The sequence below is a fragment of the Ascaphus truei genome, chromosome 10 (genome assembly GCF_040206685.1).
Source record: "Ascaphus truei isolate aAscTru1 chromosome 10, aAscTru1.hap1, whole genome shotgun sequence".
NCBI classification, from domain to species: domain Eukaryota; kingdom Metazoa; phylum Chordata; class Amphibia; order Anura; family Ascaphidae; genus Ascaphus; species Ascaphus truei.
Genome location: NC_134492.1, coordinates 32,469,312 through 32,486,398, shown reverse-complemented (window position 1 = coordinate 32,486,398; position 17,087 = coordinate 32,469,312). Strand labels below are relative to the sequence as shown.

Sequence of the window (17,087 nt, the reverse complement as noted above, 5' to 3'; positions counted from 1 at the left end):
AAATGCCCCTGCCAATACATTTTAAAAATGCCCCCGCTGCCCCCATACATTTTTAAAAGTCCCCGTACCAATACATATTTAAAAATATTGGGCCGCATGGGTAGAATCATCATCATCATCATCATCATCATCATCATCATCATCATCATCATCATCATCATCATCATCATCATCATCATCATCATCATCATCATCATATCTCCCCCAGCACCCCTTGTCATCATTCTAATATATTTCCCCCAGCACCCTTCATCATCATCATCATCATCATCATCCTCATATCTCCCCCAGCACCCTTGATCATCATCCTCATATATCTCCCCCAGCACCCTTCATCATACTCATATATCTCCCCCAGCACCAATCATCATCATCCTCATATCTCCCCCAGCACCCCTCATAATCCTCCTCATATCTCCCCCAGCACCCCTCATTATCATCCTCCTCATATACCCACCCCCCTACATCTCACATTAATCTCCCCTGCATCTCACATTAATCCCCCCTGCATCTCACATCAATCCCCCCCTGCATGTCACTTCAACCCGCCTGCATGTCACATCAATCACCCCTTGTATTTTACCCATTCAGTATGAGCAATGTGTGGCAGGCTAAGGTTGTGAGCACGCCCCCCCCCCCCTTGACTCCCCCCCACCCGAGCAGCATCCGCAACCACCAGGGATCATCTTCTCACTTCAGGCAGCAGCGGGCAGAAGGTGTTAGCAGCAGTGGGCAGAAGCGTGCAGGAGGCTTGAGGAGGGAAGACAGCACACACTCTATAGCAGCAGGTACTGGGAGTGCCGGACTGCTAGAGCATGCTCCTAGGGAGGAGGGAGGCGGAGGAGGGAGAGGGGAGAGCCAGGAAAGCTGTCGCCGGGCTGCAGTGAGTGCGGGCAGCTCCACAGAACCCCTGGGACTGCTCCAACAGAGCCCCAGGGTTCTGCAGAACCCTGGTTGAAAAACACTGTTCTAGCTGTATGTGATCTCCTGAAGATAAGGAACTCCTTTGGGCCCGCTCCACCTGGCTAGACAGACTAGACTCTGGACTGAACTGACAAAAAGGGCGGATCCCCACCTTTTATATCAGGAGATTTGAGCAATCATAGCTCTCCAGATACTGGGCAGAACTAACTTACCACATGTCAATCCCAGATATGTGACCACTCCAGCATCTTACAAAACATCACTGTTGTCCAACTAAAGTCAAGGCAATATAACAGTGCTATACGTAAAAGTTCCTCATGTAACAGGCTGGTAGCAGGAGCGATAGTAAGGCTGAGAAATGAACTCAAGTAACACAAACACTATTGAGCACCCGATCCTGAAGCTCAACCACCACAGTGTACGTCTGCTTTGCCCCAAAGGCGGACAGCCAGATGGGGCTCCCCAAGAACTGCTCCCCTCTGCACAGGACATATGCTTGTACTTTGTGTAATGTCAACCCCACCCACTGGAATGTTAATGAGCCCAGAGGACACAAAGAACTTTGTTTTCAAAGCTGCATTGAATCTCAACCACCCCAGTGTAAATCTGCGTTGCCCCAAAAGTGGTCAGCCTTTGGCACAGCCAAAGGGTTTGAACCATTTGCTGCCATTCGCTGATGTTAAAGCTTCTCTATTTCAGACTGAAACTCACAAACCCTTTATCCCCTGTACCCAGTTTTTCAACTCTATCTGTCCATGAAATGTCTGTGAATTGACTACATAACCCTGTTCTTTTAATGTAACCATGTATTTTTATAACTCTGTGCCCAGGACATACTTGAAAACGAAAGGTAACTCTCAATGTATTACAGTACTTTCTGGTAAAACATTTTTTAGAAATAAATAAAAAATAAATAAATTCAATTCCGGTAAACTGTAGGTATTTTTCTCATTGGCAGTAGGTTAATCCCTAATGTTCAAAGCGCGACCATAGAAGATATCATTTGGTCCCATCATGCCAATTGCTAATTGACGGTTTGAAATGTACGACTAATTCTTTTGGGTGGAGAATTGTAGCAGCTTCTGTGTGTGCTTGAGGTTGTTTCCCAAATTGACTCCGAACGTTAATCTTATTTTATTTAAACATAACTTCTGACATTTATTTGACCATACTCTAGAAAGACAAAAGATTCCAAGTAGCAGCACAACAGGAATGTGTCCAAATATGGGCAAACCGTGCGGTTTATTTAATGATATGCAGCGCTAAAAAACACTATGTTTCTGGGGGATACAACCTCCCTTCATTGGGTGCTTGCTCTAGGAAGCCCATAATAGAATAAGAAAAAAGAAGGGACAGCACACTTAAAACCCTCAGACTCAGCCTCTTAGTTCATATAGAGAATGATCCCAGACAACTTTCATTGTGGTAAATAAGTGTCTCTACTGAAAGGCAAACACTTACCAAGACATGCAATGTTTCAGTCCCATATGGCCTTTCCCCTACACTGGCGTCATCCTTTATTCTAAAGCGGCCGCCACCGCAAAGTGTGGCTGTCTCGCAGCTGTTTCCTGGCGCGTGCCGCGCGTCACAGTGGCGCCGGTCACACCGTGCCAGGGTTCCCCGGCATCCCCGAAGGTCCTGAATGTTTATGGGGTAAGGGGAAGATGCGGAACAGCCAGGGGGAGCAAGGGGGAGCAGCTGTGTATCGCGAAGTGAGCAGATGCGATGCGCACGCGGGGAAGAAGATGCGCACGCGGGGAGGGGAAGGCGGCTGGCGCGCGGCTCGCACGCGGCCAAGTTCGCAAACTGCCGAAAACTATTCCGAGCAAACGTTAGAATAAAGCTGGTCGCAGCAGTACTTGATGAAAGACCACGTGGGCCTGAAACGTCGTGTTTTTTGGGGATGTTTGCCTTATTCCATATCAGTAAAGGCGTTTATTTATTACCTCAATGAAAAGTTTTCTGTGATCATTCTCTATGTGGACTAAGATGCTGAAACAGTGAGTCTGAGTTTCAAGTGTGCTGTCCCGTCTTTTTTCTTGTTATATTGAAATATAAATACAAACTGTCTACTCAAAATGCCACCATGTCTCCCATCTTCAATAACCTTAATTTCCCACTTCACAAGTCCAAAAAATAATTCTTCCGCAGGGATCCGCTCCATGGGAACACAGGATGTGATCAAACCAGGAGAAACAACCCTCCCTAGGCATTACGTATTGGGGGCACTCAAAAGGTTAATACAACTTGACTGTTCTTTAATCACACCATTTAATATTTGAAAAAGTTAGTGATTTACTCGTGAAAAGAACATTCATTTTTATAAATATCCAAAGGGACTGGTGATGGTAAAATATTAGTTACGGTATTATAGTTGAGAGAAGGTGAACAATAAACATCATCAAGTCGGCCCTCTTCAGAAAATTAGTATTTCTTGCTACTGTAGGTTCAGTGCAGCCCATGTCAAAGTAGAGCCATGATCCAACCACTACAATGAAGACGTGTTTCATAACATTTGTTTGCAAAGTCAATATTTTCCACTGGCAAAGTGAATGCTTATTTAAAATAGCATATCAGTCCCACAGCCAATTACAATTGTAATTACAATTACCATTAAATTGTGCTCATCTTACAGTGTGCAAATAAACATATAAATAACTAAGCACAATAGTATTTTTTTCTCTTGCATTTGACATAGATAGAAAAGAGCTTTATACCACCTCAGACATGGAATTTATGTAAATTAACAGAAACTGATGAAGCGAAATGCAAGAGGAAGGATAACTGTTAATGTTCTTAACGAATTTGCTGCCACATCATCCTGCAGTACATCACTGGGCAATGTGTTACAGACTATCCTGGCATTGAAGACATTTCATATATTATGTAAGGATAAAGAACACTTCTGAGCACATTCACGTCTCGCACAGGTCCCCGAGCCTGCCTTATCCAATATTCACACAGCATACAGTGCTTGCACTGCAGCCAGGGATTCTGGGTAATGACATGTAAATGAGCATGCATAATCACTTTTTGCTTTTACATGAATCCATTAAATATATCATGTAGCAGTGTACAGTGGACTATAAGACTGCTGTATTGTTATCAGAGACAATTTCCTTAGTAGGTACCACACTAATTACAACGCTTTGGGATTTCTATACTGAATTATAGAGAGGTCTTCTTCCAGTCGCCAAAAGATTATTCTCATTAGCATTACAATTTAGATTTTCAGTGTTCCTGAATATTATACAGTAGGTAGCACGACTACACTAGAAGTGAAAGGGTCACATCAGCAATGCAAACATAATGATACTGCATGGCTTTGAGTAGAACGACTATGATTATTCAGATCAACAGCTTAACTTTTTAGATAGTACACTACAAGTGTTATGTTTTTAAATATTATCTCTATTCATTTTCTCAAACAGTAGCATAACTTAATTTTAAGGATTTGTAAAAAAAAAAAATAATAATTAGAAAAAGCCACATTTATGGTGTGTTGGTTTATCTGGCAATAATTCACAGTATGGTTCCTTTTTTTTTTTTTTCAAGAACTGTGACCAATGAAATGTAGAAATGTGAGTTGGTAAAAATAAAGAGTATTATACGTGCCTGATGTACTTAAACTAATAGTAAAAACGGTTGTGTTTTGCAGGTGGTGCAGATGGTGTTACTGCAACCAATACTGTCTCAGGACTGATGGGACTTAAAGCAGATGGAAAACCTTGGCCTGCAGTTGGAAGAGGGAACAGGACCACATATGGTGGAGTGTCGGGTAGGTGTTGCCCTTTATGTTTAGAATTCTTCCTTCAAGGCTGTTGAAACCTCAGGGGGTCTATGTTAGAAGCTTGGATAACATGTCTTTTATAACACTCAATTCTCAAAGCTCACTGCCGGTCAGTGCTTTTCTAATAATTGTGACAGATGGAACATATTGAGTGTGAAGACCCTGGTGTTGCCCTTTCCTTAATGGTGGAACACAGCAGTACAGTACCAGAAGAAGGTCAGTAGAAAAGAGACGTTTGTGTCTTGTGTTACCTGCACCGTTTATAGACTTTTTCAGGCTGCTACATTTGTCATTCTGCATTTTGGACAGGAGATTATGAAAGGCTGTTGTAAGTGGCAAAAACACACAGAATTTGCAGTACAAACTGTCATTGACAGTTCTTTCACCTGAGTTACACGGCTGAAACAGGTTGATTATAAATCAATCCCTTTTCTAGAGGAATGGGTTGACAAGATGCTTTTCTGCATTTATTTAAAAGTTTTGTTCGCTTTGTTACGTGCGAGAACGTATGCAACTAAATTGTAAAAAAAAAAGAAAAGTATAGTACATGGACCACCACTGATATAAGGGTTAACCTTTTCTTCCAGAGGGGCTAGCCACTTCTGGCCACAAAATGGGTTAAAATTAACAGACTGCAATTTCTCAAAGTAGAGATTGCAGGGAAATTGCGCTAATTTAGCAGTAAATAATGTGTGTGATACAAATAAGCAATGTTAACTCATAGACATTTGTGGTTTTTGGCACAAGCAATCCCATTGTGCAGGGAGTTTGAAGGGGGAGATACCATACGTTCCTACCATAGGATGATGTTCTGTAATAGGAATATATTTAACACATTTGACACCTCAAGCTACCAATGCATTGCCAAAGACTGCAACAGGCACCAAAGGGGTTAACATCTGTAGCCCCCCTAAGTTAGGACTGCCAGTGATCCCTTAATGAGCTAATTATCCCCTAATGGATTAAGTTAATTTGGGAGGAGTAACCTATGCCCTCACATATCTGATGTCATTAAGAAGGGAGGATAATCTAGTTAGGGTATGAATAGCTCAGCCCTTTCTCCCTAAAAAGTTATTTTCTAGTTATTTTTAGTTCTTGTTAGTTCCTGTGGTCAGTTCTATGGTTATTAAGTTCATGTAAGGTTGAGCTATACCTGGCTGAAGAAGCCCAAGCTCATTGCAGCCACCTACTGTAAGAGAGACCTTAAGTAGAGGAGGGGAATTAAAGTAAAGTGTACCTGGATTTAGAGTAGGGGTTCCCAGTATCTATGCGGCAGGAGGGGTGTGGAACAAGGTACAGTATGCCTTATTGAAAAGTTCCTTTTTTGGTTAACCCACTGGGACACCTTTCCCACTAGGACTATGTCCGTTATTATGTAAGGTGTTATAAGCACAGATGACGTTTCATCGCAGGAAAAGCCCCACCAAAGTCAATGTGGCTTTTCATGCGATAGCACGTCATCTGTGTTTATCACACCTTACAGAATAAGGACCTATGTCTCTCTCACAAGTGTAGAGGCCCTGGGGTAATCTCCAGAGGGAGAAGTTAATTCTTTTTTTATGGACGTGATTCTTATCGCACAAAGACTGTTCAATAAAGCATTTATTGGTTTACAAAAATCACTCACTCTCTGATTCCTCAGTCCTCTCCTGTTTTCCGCCCTGTCGTAGAGGAACCTGAGGTTACAAACGTCCGGCACCTGATAGAATACACCAGTGACTGACTGCGCACTACATAATTCCTACTGTAGTGTGGTCCGGGAGGGGGTTACACTTACAACATACAGTAAACACCTTACAAATAAAACATAAAAAAGCATTACATTTGTATGGGCAAATATTAAGTCTTTATATCCAAGTGGTCAGCTAATTATTGGTTGACCATGACTAGTTGACCACGTGCGCTTCTGAGGGGTTAATAAATTAGATATTGTTACTATTATGTATTTTTATCACCTACGGTATTCCAGCTTGGCAGGCCTTATGTTGCCTGTAGACATAGTGACTCTTATATACATAGGCCTAACACCAGCCTGGGGTAAGTGATACAATTGTCGCTATTTTTTGGTGGTATGTCCCTTAGTGTTTATCACCTGCAATATAACTTTAAGGAATAGGACAATAAATAAAATTGGCATCAAATACTGTACCAATAACGCCATTTTCTTCATTCATCAACTTTTGGTGACTCTTAAATTTGACGAAGTCAGAGGACATGGAGATAGACAATTGGGATTAGCAGGGATACATTTGGGATAGGTCTCTGTCAATTGGGAGGAAATGAGCTTTCATGCTTAGTGTTACATTACATCAAACATGCTTAACATATTTCCCAAAAACCAGTGTAGCTGTAAAACATTCTACAGTACATCGCCAACTGTATGCACTACATTTTACCAGTGGCCTTGTACGCTGAGTTACTATGGTAACATTGACTCTTTTTGAGAAACAATAATATGGAGTTACAGTACTGACATTGCGGTTTTGTGTTTATCTCCTTGTGGAATGCGGCATTCTACAAAGATTGAATTATACCAAAATACGTCAACTATGAAAATAAATTGTTGATGAACTTTAGGGATCATCTCTCTCTTACATAAAGTTTTTGTCTTATTGCTCATAAACCAGTGGTAACCATGTGTTTGATTCTTGTTACTCATGCTAAGAAAGTAATTTACCCGTGATGATAAACAGATTAGGATTTGAATGCATGAAAGCATTGAACTGCTGTCCTTGGAATATACTGTAGTACTCATAGTGCTAAACGGTTTCTCTGTCGCTCCATTTAATTTTCTCCAAACTGCCACATTGACAGCAGGAGAATAAAGTAGGTCAAGGATGTCATGGTGTATGAAAAAATCATAACACCAACTTATAACAGGGTTATTTTATATAAACAATACATTCCTCTTTATTATTTTTTAAGAGATCCTCCATATCAAGTCAGGATCCTGAGTTGTAAAATTAGGAAATCCAAATCTTACAACATTTCTATTTCCATGCAATATGTCACAATTATTTGGGAATCATACCTTGTATATAAGGTAGCACTTGGGGATGACTTTTATTTAAGTTTTTGGGTTTAACACTGCATGGTGTCCGATCCGGAAACACGGACCTCCTGCAGCGATGAGGCTGTCGCTGGAGCCGTGGCTTTTAACCTTTTCAGCCACGTCTCACGAGAGAATGAGTCTGGCTCAATTTGTATGTCTCTCATTGAAGTAGCTGTTTCTTACTCATATTTTCACTTGATTAAAGTTATGAAATGCAAGTGGCATGTGTAGGTGATGTACTGTATCAAGACAGTTATAGAGCACAATTGACAAAAAGTGTCTGTATCTTGCATTTTTGTCATTAGTGTATCAAGGTCTCAGCTCCAATTTCTGTTCCATGTGTGTTGGATTATGATCTAGTAACTGTCAATAGGAAGGAGTTGCATGACGCCTGATGCATTGAATTTTCCCCTTTCGGCTATTGCCAAAACCAAATCTGTCATTGGTAAATAACCCTTACTATTTCTTAGAGCAGAAGTCTGCACTGATCACCATTTGTTTGCATTTTATTTTTTATTTCTCTTGTTGGTTTTTGCAACACTTTTCTTATTTTTAATAGCTGATGCTCCGTTAGCTGATGCTCCGTTCAGGAGATATAAGTGTTGGATGTCAAGTAGGTTTAAATGGAGCTCTGCCAGAGCAGTCTAAAGGTTACGATGGTAACATCAGAAACTAGAGTTTCGGAATGTCATGATTTTTAACACTAAGGGGCTTATTCTGTAGTCAACGAAGTGGCCGACTGGGCCATTTTCAGCTGAAATTCCTCATTAAGTTAAATGGGTAATTTCGTACGAAAATGGTTCAATTGTCCGCTTCAGTGGATATTGAATAAGCCCCATAAAACACATTTAAAAAAAGATCAGGACATGCTCAGCGGGCAAGATACTAACATTACAGGAGTTAAACTCATATAGGCTTCTGGGGGGCAGGGGGGTTTTCTGCTTTTTTGTGCACATTTGCATGCATTTTCCCATAATCCCAAGCTGCAGTGGAAGCGCTGTATTCTAAGAGATAGTGGGAAAAAGCGTGGTTAATATTTCTCTTCTTTGGTGACAGGTTTTTGATCTGATTAACTCAATGGGGCTCATTCTAGTAGCTTCGATAAAATCACTGCCAAATCGAATGGTTTGGCACGACCCTACCTCACGGTCTGACATTTGTGTTATCACGGTATGATAATGCCAATACCGCTCAGCCTTTTTTTAAGTTCTACTGCTATGATCTTCCTGCGGTCTGTAAGAGCTGCACAAAGAGAAGCTGCTTCTCCAGGTACAGCTGTTACAGGCGATCACACTGTTTTGATTTCAAATTTAATAACACAGTATTGAAGCAGGGGGTCTCCGGAGCAGAACCGCATTAATGTCAGGTCCAGGGAACCCCTGCTTCCCAAGTTACAGGCCCTGGTATGGGGTGCCGGCATCTCCTGTGCATGTAAATCTCCTGTTCACGTGACGCAGGAGATTTAAACAATGTAGGGAGATACTGGCACCCCGTACCAGTAACTCAGGATGCAGGAGTCCTTGGATCTAAAATGAATGGGGTTCTGCTCCGGAGACCTCCTGCTTCAATACTGTGTTATTAAAATAAAAACAGCTTCATTACCTTAGCGCCTAGATGTGATGAAATATACAATCTACTTCATGAACCATAAAACCTCTATCATTTCATATAATTAATTTGCAAAACCTTTGTAAGTTTTTGTAGAATTAGGGCAACATTTGTTTCTTAAAATGTAAATACAATAATCAGGTGGATATTAGCTAAACAATAGCTATGAAACACCAACCATTGTCAAAATGTAAGTAAAAAAAATGTTTTTCTCAAGTGCCAAACAGAAGAGGACTTTTAAATCTAACACTGACTGCAAATGTGTTCAAATCAAATGCGGAATGATCTGGGCTTGGGTTCTGTATTTCTTACAAGTTAGTCTTTTAGCTCTATTGAAAACACAAAATACTTTCAATACTTGAAGCACTTTTTTCTGCTTAATGGAAAGTAAAAAATGTGCAGAAAAAAGCATGAACACCAGATTATTCACGGAAAATAACTTTAATGTGTCCTAGACAATAATGTAGAATATGATCCATGCTTTTTGGGAACACGGTCTTTGTAAAAGTGGCATCTACAGTAAATGCTGAATTTTAAGAAGCTAACTGACAATGCTGTAATCACTACAAAAATTACAAAAGTGTTCTTTTTTTAGACTGGCTTGTTATAAATTTGTACACTTCCCAAAATGTGTGAATATATTCCCTCTGGGTGTCCTTCAAATGTGGTTTATGATATTCATGTTCGTATCTGGGGAAACTCTGTACTCTTTCAAGGTCTTGTGTGCTAAAGCTATGGTTGTGTTTTATTGTATAATCAGCATGAATTAGTATAAATATGGCATTACAGATAGAAAGCATATCAGCTATGAAAACAAAAGCTTGCAAAAGGCTCAACACAGATTCATGGAGAACTTCAGTAGGATACCAGTGGGTGCTACAGTATCTGAATGTACTGTTCAAACAGCCCTTGTTGAAAGGAAACAACAGTATAAATATGATATATAATATATAGTATATATATATATATATATATATATATATATATATATATATATATATATATTGTATAGTAGTGTACTCCGCTCTTTACAAAAGAAAAAAATACAGTAAAGAGAATTATAATACAAGTGCAACAAATTAAATCAGACAATAAGAAAGGAAATCTCTGCCCTGGAGAGTTTACAATCTAAGTGGAATGTTGGGAGATGTACAGGGACAGCAGGTGAGGTAATAAGTGCAGGAGCATATACATATATACAATGGTAAAATATAATGCACATAACAACCTGTCCCAGTGGTGAAATATGTCCCCCCCTGAAGAAGCGTGGTGTACACGCGAAATGTACGTCTCGTAGGACGTCACGCGTGTGACGTCATCCGAAGTGGCGACATCCATCGACTCAGGCAGCAGTCAGGCTTGTATCAGTGGCAGCGGTTTTTGCACACATGACACGCCGTGGTCTCTCTCTGTTACATTTTCTATTGTGATATACTATCTATGTGCAGGCAGTTTTTTGATCTATTATTACGCTCCCAAATAGATCTTTATACACACATACTGTATGCTGCTCTGCAGAGACGGAGACATATTTCACCACTGGGACAGGTTGTTATGTGCATTGTATTTTACCATTGTATATGCTGCTTTATAGCCACATAATATCATTGAGATAGACTGATAATGCATCATCATGATTAATATCCCATTAAATAGATGATATACACCCTGGATGGGTATATTTATGTATATTTTATATGTACAGCAGCAGATTATACAAATCAGGATTGCCATTATGCAGATATATTAAGCAACAATTGATTATGATATTATATCTGTTTGCTATCTGATAACTAAGAGATATTTGTATTAGCTGCACTCCGCATTAGAGAATAGGTATCAATATTGACTGAGCAGACTTTACGCTTGGAGAGATACTTAGATACATAGACTGCTCTTTGTGGAACATCTCTGATATATACCTGACATTCTAATCAGTCTCACAAACGATACATGTGATACACATATATGCCAGTAAATACACTGCTGACCTGAGCAGCAATTGATGCAAATTTATTGGATGCTAATATAGAGCAGTTTGAATTTATTTCAAATAGATACACTTACTTTTGCTAACTGCTCTATAAGCCACTCCACTATGGGGATTTTTAATATCACATATATGTTTTTAATCTTTATTTGACATTTAATAAAACGTTATTATTTTGATTATTCCGGTTCTTCTATGGGTTAATAGACCTACTTACAGTAATATACTGTTGGACTACTATTGTCCATCTATTATTTTACAGCATGGAGTGCTAACAATAGGGGGGAACCTTTCTGATCCTTCTTGGATCAACTCTGATAAAAATACATAAAAGATCACTTCTTATTTTTAGTGCATTTACAGTATAAAGTAGTTTAAGCTCCTTTACTCAGAAGCTGTCAAGCATTTAGTTACCTTCTTCTGGACTCCATAATGTTGGCTCATATTTCTGATTAGTATTAAAGATCCCCGGTTGGTTTCAAGACATATATACTGTATGTAAGGGGAAGTTCAATTTCCTCTTATGGAAAGGCAAAAAAATAAGAGGCATAAAGCGCGATATTTACTAAATATTGCTACTCTATAAAACAGCTTCCATGCTGAAAGACTCTTCACAACCCATGTAATGGGCCATCAGGCCATCTTATACTGTATAAGCTGTTTTTCAGCACCCTCTTAAATGATATTCAGCTACTACACTTATCCACATAACCTTATAACTTGATCATATGGGCAGTTTGTATGAATTAAAAGCTGCCAATGCAATGGCTGAATTAATATATTTTTCACCATTTTTTAAAGATTTATCATGCTTTTAATAACTCCTATTTAAAAAGTTTGCTCATGTTCTTTTTAGGGAGAAGTTTGCGAAATTTTTGCATCTTTAAACCCAAGTTAGAATGTCCCAGATTTCAGATTTATAGTACAGTATATTGTTCCCTCTCATCTTGAAATTAACCACTTACTACTACAGCAATTAGTAAGGTTTTGATATAACTGACAATTTTATTTACTGTTAAAACCTATGGTAAATTATATAAAGCCAAGTAGAATCGGTGAATGTTAGAAATTGTCCAAGTACACTACATTGGATTTGCTAGTGGAAACTGTTCATGTTTAGCCACTGCTTTTGAAAAAAAAATCCCCTTTCTGTGAACACAGCATTAAAAGCAATGCACGGTCAATGGTTAATTATTTTAGCCTAAGATATGAATTATTTTTCTTGCATTGTTCAATATCTCATGATATGGTGTCATCAGTAGTTGGTGCAGAAGAGATCAGAACCCTAATAATAGATTTTTGACAGTTAGTTTCCCTTACATGTCCAAGATATGCCATCAGTGTTCATGAGTGCTTCATAGCAACAAAGAAGACAGATGAAAAATGCCAATTGCTAGGTTTGAGGTAGAGCTCTGCCTTAGTTTGACATTTCAGCAGAATAGCAGTTATGAGATGCATAATTTTTCATCAGGGACCCAGCTGCCATCTTCATAGAAGCGTTCTCCTCAAATGACAGGACAAGGTCAAAGGTGTATTACTTAATTCAAGGCTATATCCTATGTGTTGCCTTTAAAACTATGTACTAATCTAAGTAAGAATAAATAAATGTACATGATCCATGTTAGACGTTGACATATACTATATATTACTAGTTGGATAAGATTGAAATTTTCAAATTGATACGTTAATTGATTTTGTCACATATTTTAAATGCAGGAATATGATATTCTAAGATACCGGCATTAACAATAATTTGGACATTTCCCCCAGCATTTAATATTGAATGGTTTAATAATACCCTAATAATATTTTTCTGATATACACGTAGCACTACAGTTTATAGAGTGTTGTACCTAGACTTTTGCTGGTGCAATATGTACTTCCCGAAACGGCTTGCAATGTAGTTTTTGTTGCTCAATTAAGGGAAATAAAGTGACTTGTTCAAGGCCACAAGGGGAGCGATCACCGGGATTTGAACTGAGTTCACATGTACAGTATAAAAGGCAATGTTTTTACCCCTGAGCTACTTTTTTCAGCCCAACTTTCAAGTTGATGCTATATAAACCTGGACACACAATTTTGTAGCCGTGATATCCATAGTGCAAAATTACTGTTTCTGTTTTGTATATATAGCAATGGATTACTAGTACATGTCCATGTATAGTACCCATTCTTATGTATTTTCTCAACCCAGGGGGTTACAACCTATATTATACTTTTTTTCACTATTGCACTATTTTTAGGCACTATATTATTCTGAATCACTATATGTGTGTTATATAGTCACTGTATTTTAAGTGATCACTAGTATTTAATTAGCGCTAGATTTTTCACCAATCACGTTGTCACATAGTACCCATTCTTATTCTTACTGTATATAGAGTTGGTTTAACTCAGATTCCATGTTAAGTGTGTTGCAGTAACAGTTCACCATCTTTGTTATGCGTAACAGTACTGTAGTACAGTATATTGGATTAATAAAACAGGGCTTGCAGAGAGATGAATTCTCAGTACTGTCAAGATTTCAATTTTATGTTAAATATTTTGTAAAGGCCAGACCCTTAAATCTCAGGGGCTGTACCAAGCAGTGAGCTGCGAATTTAACCATAGGCTAACTGCTAATGATAAGGAAAAGAGCCCAGGTTGAGGCAGCAATATACAGTTATTGGATTAGGCCATCAATCATTCTGTTCCCAGAGGAACAGGCAAAAGAGACAAAACAGTGAAAAGGGAAATTAGGAAAGGAAGGACTCAATGGAATAAGATTCTCTACCATCTTTATCATTTAGTTTACCTGCATCTCACAAGCATCATAATGAGTTGCCACGTATTCTATGATTATAGAGGCAAAAAAAAAATGTCCATCATCTACAAATACCATAGAAAGAAATGTCTTTATTGAGAATAACCACCACACATGGTGATAAATGGCAGTATTAATTATAGATAGATAGAAGATGTGTGTATATATTTATATATTCTGTATATCAACAAACAAATATAGTAGCACTAATAGTCAAAATCAAAATATTACATAAACGAAATATTGTGAAACATAAATATACTGATGCCCTCTTAGCACTCTAAATATAGATAACAAGGGGCTATAAACCACAGATATACCAATACATTAGTAGGAGGAAGACATACAAGACACAAACAACATGTAACATAAAATAACCAGTCCCAGACAGTCCTTCCAACAATTGCAGGGTATTGAGGGCCAATAACTGCTGTGGGGATATATTGCAGCTCTCTCAAGGATGAACCAGATCCTAAAGACAAAATCTATAAAGAAATAAAGAGAGAGCACAACCCCATAGCACACTTACAATTTGAACGTTAAAAATGAGCATTTGTGAATGTAAATACTGTATCACCACCACGAAGATATGGGACCACCAACCGACTGCGTACACTGATCTCCTTGTTCAGCTTTCTCGCCAGGCGGTAGGAAACGTCCCGATGCCCCAATGTAACTGGGCAGATACTACTGACAGCCTGAGTGAAATGAACAACACTTTCCGGCCATGAGGACATCCTCTAAAGAATTTGCAGCATGTGACGAAACGCGTAAGGAGACCCTGCAATTGGACACTACGTCACTAAGCGGTGACTCGCTTGTGGCCGGAGCGTGTTGTTCATTTCACTCAGGCTGTCAGTAGTATCTGCCCACTTACATTGGGGCATCAGGACGTTTCCTACCGCCTAGCGAGAAAGCTGCACCAGGAGAGCAGTGTACGCAGTCGGTTGGCGGTCCCATATCTTCGTGGGGGTGATATTTACATTCACAAATGTTCGTTTTAAATGTTGAAATTGTAAGTGTATTAAATTACATAATACGCTATGGGGTCACTCTTTCTGTATCTATCTATCTATATGCAATCCGTCCCACAACTGTCCCAGTTGGAGTAAAATAGGGAGAACAAGGATGGGTGGTATTGTATGGATCTGTATTCATACAGATTTGCAGAACCTTACAGTAAAAAAATGCAGCTGTATAAACCCTGTATAAAAACCTGAAACAGGTAGGGATCTGCATGTTTTGCCATGTTTACCAAGTGATGAGGAGTCATAAACCATCTTGAGTGCATAGGGAGCAGTATCACCAACACACGGACGCCAATGGGGATACCACATTTAATCTCATTGAAAATGCCCCATCTTGAAGACTGTGTTCAATTTTACAAGTCGTATTTCCAGAATAACATGGGCAAGGATTTTTGATTAAGGTCTCACCGGGGACCGAAAGGTTAGTTAAATAAGCTAACCATTGTTTGACTATGCGTGCCTGCCTGCCTTCAAGATAGGTTATAGACGTTGAGGTACATGTACTGTAGCCCTCCATCCCCCTACTTCGATAGAGCACTATGGTTTACACAGCAAGACTAGTCTGCGTGCCTTCGTCCAAGCGTCCATGGCTAGTTCACTAGTTACTTACAGCTCTAAATATCTATCTGTTTTTCTAATGATATAGTGATATTTTCTCTCTCTTCTTTACTTGAATATATTGTATCCTCTCCTTATTTCAGCTCTTTTTCATTCTTTACTTCCGTTCCTACTCTTTCAACTTTTCTTTCTTACTTGACTTTCACACTACTGTTCACAGGGAACTCTCCTGCTCTTTCTTATTATATTTTTCACTTCCTTATTCTTTGTTTTTACACTCCTGATATGTCTATCACAGCCTGTCCCTCCAGTCTCTTCAAACTGTTTCCCAACTGACTGTACATAACTTTATTATTATTATTATTTCTTTAAAGCCGTAAGGTTTTGCATACCTACGCCCCAGCCCCTATGCTGAGAGAACGCCAGGGGTGCCCCAAACTGTTGCGCACCCCCGTCATGTCCCCAGCTTCTCATTAGAGCTGGTGCTAAGGCATGTCTGTAACGCTTGCGCTCACCACGAACAAGGCGGGACCCAGGTACTGAGATGGGAAAGTATGGAACTGCGCACCCACAGCAGTGGAGGCACGCCTGGATAGTGGATAGTCAAGGTCACCGGGTCTAGGTTGGAGAGTGTGGGTTAGTCGATAAACTTTCCAAGGTCGTGGGTAGGTGCCAGTAGGATTATCAGAGTCCGAAGTGCTGTGGTCAAGGGTTGGAGCCAGGAGAATAGTAGATAGTCCGTTTGCCATGGTCAGGAATGGAGAAGGTCGGATGGTCTGAGGCAAGCCGGAGTCGTAATCCAGAGCAGGGTCCAAAGTCTGGCCGGGTTGGTACACAGGGAGGCAAGCAACAAGAAAAGTGAAGCACAAGGCAGAGACAGAGACGTGGGAACACAGTACTACCAATAACTATGCTCAGCCAAAGAGGAAGTGACAGCGCTGAGCATATATGGAGATAGGAGTCCAAAGAGAGAAGGGGGTGGAGCGGAGGAGCGGCCTTTGCTGAGGCAGGGATAGGCTGTGAGAAGCAGGAGACAGGTGAGGGCAATATTACAGTTGACTCGTAGCTGGGGAGCGGTGCACGGGCATCACGTGTGTGCACCGCGCGGCACAAGCGGAGGGGTGGAGACAAGCTCCGTAGTAACTGAAAGCCCTGCGTGGGTGCGCGTGCTCTGTAAGGTGCGCGGGAGACTGTACAGCAGGAGGCAAGTAGGAAGCACGCCGCGGAGGACGCGCTTTTGGATCACTTGCAGCGGCATGCTGTGCAGCAGGACGTAAGGAGGGAACACGCCGCAAGGGACGTGTTCCCTGATTCCTTACAATGTCTTATGGAGC

General features: G+C 40.1%; 1 protein-coding gene across 1 annotated transcript in view; it reads left to right on the top strand.

The window, feature by feature from the left end:
- Window positions 1-17,087, top strand: part of DPYD (dihydropyrimidine dehydrogenase) — a 755,572-nt gene that overhangs the window by 597,854 nt on the left and 140,631 nt on the right. The window contains 1 exon segment of the mRNA XM_075616482.1: window positions 4,583-4,702. Within this exon segment, the coding sequence (XP_075472597.1) occupies window positions 4,583-4,702 (120 nt within the window).